General features: G+C 54.2%; 3 protein-coding genes across 4 annotated transcripts in view; 1 reads left to right on the top strand and 2 right to left on the bottom strand.

Annotated features, from left to right (window-relative positions):
* Nucleotides 1-139: 139 nt before the first annotated feature.
* ILF2 (interleukin enhancer binding factor 2) lies at nucleotides 140-3,833 on the top strand. Of its 2 annotated transcripts, none has more exons than XM_032449192.1 (14): nucleotides 140-212; nucleotides 452-494; nucleotides 1,174-1,278; nucleotides 1,394-1,471; nucleotides 1,609-1,711; nucleotides 1,789-1,854; nucleotides 1,965-2,081; nucleotides 2,172-2,250; nucleotides 2,396-2,483; nucleotides 2,695-2,756; nucleotides 2,979-3,093; nucleotides 3,173-3,263; nucleotides 3,439-3,608; nucleotides 3,688-3,833. In XM_032449192.1, exons 3-13 carry the CDS (start codon nucleotides 1,180-1,182, stop codon nucleotides 3,597-3,599), a joined length of 1,059 nt encoding a protein of 352 aa, XP_032305083.1. In that variant the 5' UTR covers nucleotides 140-212; nucleotides 452-494; nucleotides 1,174-1,179; the 3' UTR covers nucleotides 3,600-3,608; nucleotides 3,688-3,833. The 2 variants fall into 2 exon arrangements, with proteins under 2 accessions (XP_032305083.1, XP_015739928.1); XM_015884442.1 differs by having other exon boundaries at nucleotides 209-230.
* Nucleotides 3,834-4,030: 197 nt separating this feature from the next.
* SNAPIN (SNAP associated protein) lies at nucleotides 4,031-5,407 on the bottom strand. The gene is made up of 4 exons (XM_015884443.2): nucleotides 5,253-5,407; nucleotides 4,672-4,718; nucleotides 4,452-4,570; nucleotides 4,031-4,366 (listed from the first exon to the last, which is right to left on the bottom strand). Exons 1-4 carry the CDS (start codon nucleotides 5,360-5,362, stop codon nucleotides 4,262-4,264), a joined length of 381 nt encoding a protein of 126 aa, XP_015739929.1. The 5' UTR covers nucleotides 5,363-5,407; the 3' UTR covers nucleotides 4,031-4,261.
* Nucleotides 5,408-7,188: 1,781 nt separating this feature from the next.
* The window catches only part of LOC107324374 (mothers against decapentaplegic homolog 4-like), an 8,052-nt gene continuing 5,562 nt past the window's right edge, over nucleotides 7,189-9,678 (bottom strand). Inside the window, exons 2-3 of the mRNA XM_015884351.2 lie at nucleotides 8,794-8,932; nucleotides 7,189-7,462 (exon numbers count right to left, since the gene is read on the bottom strand). Coding sequence (XP_015739837.1) covers nucleotides 7,251-7,462; nucleotides 8,794-8,932 — 351 coding nt within the window. The 3' untranslated portion in view covers nucleotides 7,189-7,250. The remainder of the gene's footprint in view (nucleotides 7,463-8,793; nucleotides 8,933-9,678) is intronic.

Genomic DNA, 9,678 nt, shown 5'->3' with positions numbered 1-9,678 from the left:
ACCAGGGCAATAGGGGGGATACCGGGATTATAGAGGGGGGTACCGGGTCTATAGGGGGGTACAGAGATTATAGGAGTGGTACCGGGGTTATGGGGGGGGTACTGGGGCTATAGGGGCAGTACCGGGGGTCATTAACCCATTAACCTTCTCCTTTCTATTCTGTTCTATAGGGGCGACCGAGGCAGAGGCCGTGGCGGACGCTTTGGTTCCAGGGGAGGCCCTGGCAGTGGGCGAGTCCCGCTTCTGCTCCAGGGGGGGGTCCCAGTGCAGGCCTAGAGGGGGGGGGGGGGCAAATAGGGCCGGGGTGCAGAGCAGAGGGGGGGTCCCGTCCCCAGCCCTATCCCTGTTCCTATTCCTATTCCTATTCCCATAGTCCCTTTCCTGCTTGCCCCCCCCCCCCCAGCTGCCCAGCAGGGAATGAAGCTCTTTTCTCTCTCTTTTCCCCCTTTAGGTTCCGGCCCTTTGTGCCGCACATCCCCTTTGATTTCTATGTCGTGAGTAAAACCCGCGTCCCCATCGCGCTGTTTTGCAAGGCGGGGGCTCCTTCCGTTCGTTCTCGGGGTCGAGCTTCTCATTGAGCTCCGGTAATAACGGCAGGGACAGCCCTGAGATGGGTCCCAGCCCCACGTCGATGGGTCCCAGCCCCACGTCGATGGGTCCCAGCCCCACGTCGAGGGGTCCCAGCCCCACCTTGATGGGTCCCAGCCCCACCTTGATGGGTCCCAGCCCCACCTTGATGGGTCCCAGCCCCACCTTGATGGGTCCCCCCTTAAGGGCTGGGGGCGATTCCTTCTCCATCCACAATGAAATCCCTTTCTCCTCCCGGTTCCTTTCAGGCAGAACGAGTTTCCTCACGTGTTTCTCAAGCCCTGGGGTTGTCAGTTATTGTCATAGAGACTGAAACGCTCCGGCTGGCTGCAAACAAAGCAAGCAAAGCAAAGCATTGTGTGGCACTAAAACACCCGTTGATGGGGGCTGCTGGGGGGGTGAGGGGGTTCAGATCCACTCTGCAGTGCTGCAGGACATGCAGCTCCTTTAGGATAACATAGAAGTGAAACCATAACCTGAGTAGCGCGATTGGGAACTGCGATAGAAAGCAATGCTGGGCATATATAAAACCACAGAGCCCGTATCTGTGTGCTGTGTCAGTCCTGACGCCTGATCCCGTTGCAGTGTGAGATGGCTTTCCCTCGGGTAAAACCTGCGGCCGATGAGAGCGCGTTCAGCGAGGCCTTGCTGAAAAGGAACCAGGATTTGGCACCGACCGCTGCAGAACAGGTGGTGTGCAGGGGGTTCTGCTCAGCTCCCTGAGCTGGATGTTGGTGCTGTTGCAGGGGTTGAAGCTGTGGGACGATCGACTGATGCTTCTCTTCCACCTGTGATTCCTTTGCAGGCTTCTATTCTTTCTCTGGTGACCAAAATCAACAACGTCATCGATAATCTCATCGTAGCGCCGGGGACTTTTGAAGTGGTGAGTCCAAGTGGGTTCATCTACCAGCACCCTCCATAAGGAGACACTGATCCTCCCTGCCAACCCCTCACAGCACAACGCTTTGCTTTGAGCCGTTCCTGGCTTCGTTTTGCTCATTCTTTTGCTTCTTCCATCAGCAAATCGAGGAGGTTCGCCAGGTGGGCTCCTACAAGAAGGGCACCATGACGACGGGGCACAACGTGGCTGATCTGGTTGTCATCCTGAAGATCTTACCCACCTGTGAGTACTGGCAGCTCCTGGGTTGGTGTGGGACAGCAGCAGCTCCCAACCCTCCTCTGACTTCTATTCCTCCCCAGTGGAAGCTGTGGCAGCCCTTGGAAACAAAGTAGTCGAAAGCCTTAGAGCTCAGGACCCCAGTGAAGGTACACGGCTCTCGGTGTAGCACAGAACCCAGGCACCGAGCTCAGCACATCCCCAGGCATTGGGATTCCATTTTCCAGCCTCTCTATAAGGAATTTGGTTCTTTCTCCAGTCCTTACCATGCTGACCAACGAGACCGGCTTTGAGATCAGCTCAGCTGATGCGACGGTGAAGATCCTCATCACCACGGTGCCGCCCAACCTCCGTAAATTGGACCCTGAGCTGCACTGTGAGGGCTCTGCTAATTCTGCCCCACGTCTGCCTGCCCGGCCTGCATCTGTTCTGCTTATTAAACGAGCCTTTGTGCTGTTTGTTTCAGTGGACATCAAGGTGCTGCAGAGCGCCCTGGCCGCCATCAGACACGCTCGCTGGTTCGAAGAGAACGCTTCTCAATCCACGTGAGTTTGGGCTTGGAGCAACAGCTTCATTGACCCCAAAACCATCTTTATGGAGGGTTGGGGGGGGGATGGAGAGCGAGCTCCTGTTCCTGCTGTAGGAACAAGCAGGATGTGTTATGGATTCTCCTCCCACCATCTCCTCCAGGGTGAAGGTTTTAATCCGGCTGCTGAAGGACCTGAGGATTCGGTTCCCCGGCTTTGAGCCTCTCACCCCCTGGATTCTGGATTTGCTGGTGAGGATCAATGCTGATGTCGATCAATGCTGGTGTCAATCAATGCTGATGTCAATCAATGCTGATGTCGATCAGTGCTGATGTCGATCAATGCTGATGTTGCGCTGCAGCTCAGGTTGTTTCCCATACCTGAGTGCCTTCACACCCCCCCCTGCAGGGGGATTTATGATACCTGTGCTTCACTCTTCCCTCTGTCCTTATTCCATCTTAGGGCCATTACGCTGTGATGAACAACCCCACCAGGCAGCCCCTGGCTCTCAACATCGCCTACAGGTCTGTGTCCATTTGCTTCTCTTGTATGAACCCCCATTCCCACACCAAAGAAATGCAGTGGTATCTCAGAGCGTTACAGACCAGAGACCCAGGCTGTGCTCACAGTGCTTGACTGCTTCCCCATCATCAGAAGCTGATTTGTGCCTCCTGCTGTGCACTTACTGGTGCTGTTGCTGTGCTGGGAATGGTTCCATTCCTAACATGAAAGGTCTCATCCTGCAGGCGTTGCCTTCAGATCCTGGCTGCTGGGCTCTTCCTGCCCGGATCCGTTGGTATCACTGATCCTTGTGAGAGTGGGAACTTCAGGGTCCACACAGTCATGACTCTGGAGCAGCAGGTGAGTCACCTTATCTTTAAGGGGGGGAAATGGACTCAGAGCCATCCATCCCTGTTGTGACTCCATCCTCGTGCTGCAGGACATGGTGTGTTACACAGCGCAGACGCTCGTCCGGATCCTCTCTCATGGAGGCTACAGGAAGATCTTGGGCCAGGAGGGTGATGCCAGCTGTAAGTAAGCAGACATTGGGGTGGGAGCCTTTCCTCTGTGTTGCTGGAGGCAGCTGCTCAGCTGTAGGGGCTTCACCTCGTGTCGTGCTTCCCCCTGCTGGCACATGCTGGGAATGGGGTTTGGCTGTGCTGTCCCAGAGCTGAGTTGCGTGTTTAATGTCCCCCCTTCCTGCAGATCTGGCTTCTGAGATGTCCACGTGGGATGGCGTGATAGTGACGCCTTCAGAAAAAGCTTATGAGAAACCTCCAGAGAAGAAAGAAGGAGAAGAGGAGGAGGAGAACCAGGAAGAACCCGCTGCAGGCGAGGAGGAGGAAAGCATGGAGACCCAGGAGTGATTTGCCCAGGTAAAGCCTGCAAGGATTCTTTATCAGCACCCAAGAGAAGGGAATGGGGATGAGCTGGGCAGAGCTCTGCCTCCCACAGCCCCCATTCTATCCCTGCAGCACCAGCAGCTGGAGGAAGGACACGAAGAACTGAGCAGAGGAACCAACATGTCCCCAGCAAACCGCTGCCATCTGCCCCCTTGTATTTGTTTTTATAGGTTCACATTAAAGTATTCTCCCTTTTGAGTTCTCTGTGTTTTGGGGGAGAAGCCACACGCTACAGGAAGGGATTAAAGCTCTGGTTCCCCACAGGGGGAGTCTTAATCTTGCAAAGCTCCACCTGGGGGTGATTAAATTCCCTTCCACGTCTGTGCTGGCAGCCACTGCCTGGCTCTGCTTCTGCCAGGCTGTGTCTGACAGACACACGCTGCCTCACCAACCCATAAGCAACACTCAGTCCCTTTTATTACAGTGCCTACAAACCTGAAAACACAAAGAGTCCCCCAGTTCCTCACGCTGCAGCTGAAGCGCTGCATGATACAGTGCTGGGCTCCTCAACCCTCCTATGCTGCCAACAAGGTGCTCCCAGCCCTGCAGGGTCGCATCTCCCCACTCAGAGCCTCTCCTGTTCCATCCCAGCTCGCTGTGGGTCCGGCTGGGTGCTGCAATGGGGCTCATTTGCTGGGCAGACCTTGGGGGTACCCGCCTGCTGCCTCCAGCATCGCCCTCCTGCGCATGGTCTCCTTGGCCACGCTGTGGTTCAGCCGTCGCAGCCGTTCCTGGGGTGGGAGAAAAGCAGCTGTGAGCACCCAGAGATGGGCACAGAGATGAGAATCCCCCCCTACAACAACCCTAAACTCTGACCTGGGCGTTCTGAAGGATGTTATTGACCAACACAACCCTGCGCCGGGCATTCAGCAGCTTCTTCACGTAGGGATCCAAATCCAGTGCCACCTTCTGGTCCTCATTGATGCGGCACAGCTCTGGGGGGCATCATACAGTGGGTATAAAGTGCTGCAGCCCCCAATGGAGGGGGGCAAACCCCTTTAACAAGCACAGACCCGACCCCTCCCCCCACACTCACCTGTAGCCAGGCTGTCGATGTGCTCCCGTAGCTCCACTTGGCTCTCCCTGCAGACAGCGCAGACCCCCATTGCCACCTATGAGGACCCCTCCCCTTTATATGACCCCAACCGCGGTCATATAAGCGGGTCCAGCCGCCCCTCCCGGCCTAGACCCCCAATGCGACCCCCATTGGCACCTATGAGGACCCCTCCCCTTTATACGACCCCAACCACGGTCATATAAGCAAGTCCAGCCACCCCTTGCGGCCTAGACCCCCAGTGCGACCCCTATTGCCACCTATGAGGACCCCTCCCCTTTATATGACCCCAACCACGGTCATATAAGCAAGTCCAGCCCCCCTTGCGGCCTAGACCCCCAATTCGACCCCCATTGGCACCTATGAGGACCCCTCTCCATTATACGACCCCAACCGCGGTCATATAAGCGGGTACAGCCACCCCTTGCGGCCTAGGCCTAGGCCCCCCTCCCGGACTAGGCCCCGGTCCCCTTTGCGGCCTAGGCCCCGGCCTAGGACCCAGCTCAGGCCCTGCCGCCCCCCCAGCCCCCCAAACCTTCACATAACCCCGCACATCCCCGCACCTGACCGCATGGACGTGCCCATCGAGCTGCCGCACTGCGGGCCGCAGGAACTGCAGCAACCCCTCAGCGAACAGCTCCCTCGCAGCCGGCCCGCCGCTCCCCGCCGCCATCTTGGAGCCGAGCGTCACTACCGGAAAAGACCATCAGACACTTCCGGCCAGCGCGCAGGGGGCGATGGGAAATGGAGTCCGCAGCGCCACAAGCCTAAAATCAGCCACAACTTCGCTTTTTTTTGGACTATTTTTATTTTAACTTTTTCTGTTTATTTATATATTGGATTTTTTCACATTTTCTGAGCTTCATTTTTTTTACTTTCTTTCTGCCAAGCTTCTCACTTCTTTTTTCTTTTATAAACTTTTTTCCTTGCTTCATTTCTCCACTTTTCATTGACTTTTTTTATTTTTTCCCCTATTTTTTTACTCCTTTTCCCTATTTCCTTCCTCCTCTTCTTCATTTCTCCCCTTTATTTCCTCCTTATTTTCTCCCCTTTTCCATTTTTTATTTTCCCTTTTTCTCCTTTTTTCTTTCCTTTTTATTTCCGCCTTTTCCCTCATTTTTTGTACAATTTTCCCCATTTTTAAACATTTTTAGCCCCATTTTCAACATATTTCCCCCATTTTTTAAAACATTTCCCCCCATTTTCCATAATTTCCCCCATTTTTAACATCTTTTTTTTACATTTCCCCCAATTTTTCATCATTTCCCCATTTTAAAACATTTTCCCCTATTTTTAAACATTTCTCCCCATTTTCAACATTTCCCCCCAATTTTTTAAACATTTCCCCCCATTTTTCACCATTTTCCCAATTTTTTGTACATTTTTCATCACTTTCCTCCCCATTTTTAAACATTTCTCCCCATTTTCAACATATTTTCCCCCATTTTTCACCAGTTTCCTCATTTTAAATAATTTCTCCCCATTTTTCAACATTTTTCCCCAATTTATCATCAATTTCCCTCCCCCCCATTTTTAAACATTCCTCCCCATTTTCAACATCTTTTCCCCCAACTTTTTAAACATTTTCTCCCCATTTTCACCATTTTCTCCCCTTTTTTCATCATTTTTTCCCCAGTTTTTCATCAATTTCCCCCTATTTTTAACGCATTTCTCCCCATTTTTCAACATTTTCCCCCAATTTTTCAATATGTTCTCCCCATTTTTAATCATCTTCTCCCATTTTTCATCACTTTTAATCATCTTTCATCACTTTTCATCCCATTTTTCATCACATTTCATCACATTTTCATCAATTCCCCCCCCATTTTTAAACATTCCTCCCCATTTTCAACATATTTTCCCCCAATTTTTTAAACATTTTCTCCCCATTTTTCATCACTTTCCTCCCAATTTTTCATCAATTTCCCCCAATTTTTCATCATTTCTCCCCATTTTTCCTCATTTCCCCCCCATTTTTCATCATTTTCCCCCATTTTTCAACATTTTCTCCCCATTTTTCATCATTTTCTCCCCATTTTTCATCATTTCTCCCCATTTTAAAGCATTTCTCCCCATTTTTCCTAATTTCCCCCCCATTTTTCATCATTTTCCCCCATTTTTCATCACTTTCTCCCCATTTTTCATCACTTTCTCCCCATTTTTCATCAATTTCCCCCCATTTTTCCCCCCCTTTTAAACATTTTCCCCCATTTTTCATCACTTTCTCCCCATTTTTCATCAATTTCCCCCAATTTTTCATTTTCCCCCATTTTTAAAGCATTTCTCCCCATTTTTCACCATTTTCAACCCATTTTCCATCACTTTCTCCCCATTTGTCATCATTTTCCCCCAATTTTTCATCAATTTTCCCCCATTTTTCATCCATTTTCCCCCCATTTTTCATCATTTTTCCCCATTTTTAAACATTTCTCCCCATTTTCAACATTTTCCCCCCATTTTTCATCAATTTCCCCCAATTTTCCCCCCAGTTTTAAACATTTCTCCCCATTTTTCACCACTTTCTCCCCATTTTTCACCATTTCCCCCCCATCTCCCCCCATTCATCTCATCGTTCCGTGCTCAGCCGCCGGCATCGCGTGCAGAACCTCATCCAGGAGCTGCAGCGCTCGGTGCAGCTGCACCTCGATCCAACACGGCGTGTGTTTGATGCTCTGACGCGGGTAATCGGGTCCCCAGCCCTTCACGAAGCTCAACCGGAGGATGCACAGACGTCTCAGGTCATCGACTCCGATCCCGGCCGCCGCCGACAGCCCTGATGGACGGGGAGTCATTTGGGGTCCGAAAGCTGCACCCCCTCCCCTTCCTTCCCTCTAGCCCCCAAAGCCCCATGTTCAACCACAGCCATCATTCAGGGTCCGAAAGCTGCACCCCCCCCCTTCCCTTTACTCCAGCCCCCACAGCCCCACGTTCAACCACAGCCATCATTTGGGGTCCACAAGCTGCACCCCCTCCCCTCTTCTTTCTACCCCACCAGCCCCCCTCAGCTCTCACCCACAGCCGTCAATCGGGGTCCGAAAGCTGCACCCCCTCCCTTCTTTCCTTCTTTCCATCCCCCCCAGCCCCCTCCACTTTCAACCACAGCTGTCAATCGGGGTCCAAAAGCTGCACCCCCTCCCCTTCCTTCCCTCCAGCCCCCCCCAGCCCCACACTCACCCACAGCCATCATTTAGGGTCTGAAAGCTGCACCCCCCCTTCTTTCCACCCCCCCAGCCCTCTCCGTGCTCACCCACAGCCGTCATTTGGGGTCCACAAGCTGCACCCCCTCCCCATTCCTTCCCTCTAGCCCCCAAAGCCCCACATTCAACCACAGCCATCATTCAGGGTCCAAAAGCTGCACCCCCCCCTTCCCTTCACTCCCCCCCAGCCCTGCGCTCACTCAGCTGTCATTTGGGGTCCACAAGCTGCACCCCATCCCCTCTTCTTTCTATCCCCCCCAGCCCCCTCCACTTTCAACCACAGCCGTCATTTGGGGTCCACAAGCTGCACCCCCTCCCCTCTTCTTTCTATCCCCCCCAGCCCCCCTCAGCTCTCACCCACAGCCGTCAATCAGGGTCTGAAAGCTGCACCCACTCCCTATTCCTTCACTCCAGCCCCCAAAGCCCCACACTCACCCACAGCCCTCATTCAGGGTCCAAAAACTGCACCCCCCCTTCCCTTCACTCTTCCCCAACCCCGTTCTGCTCTGACCCACAGCCATCATTTGGGGTCCCCAAGCTGCACCCACCCCCACCTTCTTTCTATCACCCCCAGCCCCCTCTACTCCCACCCACAGCCCTCATTCAGGGTCCGAAAGCTGCAACCCCCCCCTTCCATTCACTCCAGTCCCCCCAGCCCCGCGTTCAAACCACAGCCATCATTTGGGGTCCACAAGCTGCACCCCCTCCCTCCTTCTCTCCCCCCCCCCAGCCCCTCCACTCTCAACCACAACCATCATTCAGGGTCCGAAAGCTGCCCCCCCCCCCCCCCCCTTTTTTTCCCCCCCCCCCCCCCCCCCCCCCCCCCCCAACCACCACCAACATTCAGGGGCCCAAACGCCCCCCCCCCCCCCCCTTATTTCTACCCCCCAGCCCCCTCCTCTCTCACCCACAGCCGGGGCGATCCCTCCCACCGCTCCGGGTCCCGGGATGTTTCCAGCCACTGCAGCCGCTTGAGCTGCAGCAGCAGCGTGAGCTGTGGCCGCTTGTCGCTGCATCTGCCGGTGGCACTGACGCAGGTCAAACACCTGGGGGGGGGATAAAGGGGGGGAATGGGGGGCAACGAGGGGGGAACTTCGGCTTCCTTCACCCTTGGGATGCTTTGAGGTCCCCCCCCCCCTCCTCAGCATCGGGGATCATCATGAGCTCAGCATCCCTCCATCCCTGGGGTCCCAGAACCACAGCATGGGTTGGGTTGGGTTGGGTTGGGAGGGTCCCAACCTGCATTCAAGGCCACCAACCCCCCCATTAACAGCAGCCCAGGCTCCATCCAAGCTGGTATTGAACCCCCCCCCAGGGATGGACGGGGCACCCCCAGCCCCTCCATGTATCTATTCCAGCCCATAGCACAGAACTTCCCCATTAAACCCACCCTCAATTCACCCTCCAACTTCATCCCACCTCCCATCCCATCCCATCCCATGGGATGGTTTATATGGGGGGAGGGGCTGATGGGGCAGCAGGGAATGCCAAGGCTTCCATGAGGGACTTACAGTTGCCTTTCTTTGGGGGGGCTATGGGGCCTACCACAATGCTCAGGTTCCCCACCTTTGGGGACCTAAGGGCACAAGGACACCCAACCAACCCCAGCCCAGGGAGGTGAGTGGTTGGGGGGGGGTCACCTGGGTCTCCTCAGCAGGAGGGGGTACAAAGGGATGGGTGAGTTAAGGGGGGGGGGGTGTTACCTGTTTGGGTCTCTGCAGCTAGAGGGGGAGCTTGAGGAGGGGCACGGGATGGGTGAGGGAATATTTGGGGGGGGGGGTGTTAACTGTTA

This window comes from Coturnix japonica, chromosome 25, assembly GCF_001577835.2.
Source record: "Coturnix japonica isolate 7356 chromosome 25, Coturnix japonica 2.1, whole genome shotgun sequence".
Taxonomy (NCBI): Eukaryota; Metazoa; Chordata; class Aves; order Galliformes; family Phasianidae; genus Coturnix; species Coturnix japonica.
Note: the sequence above shows the minus strand (reverse complement) of the source record. Positions and strands in the feature narration are given on the sequence as shown.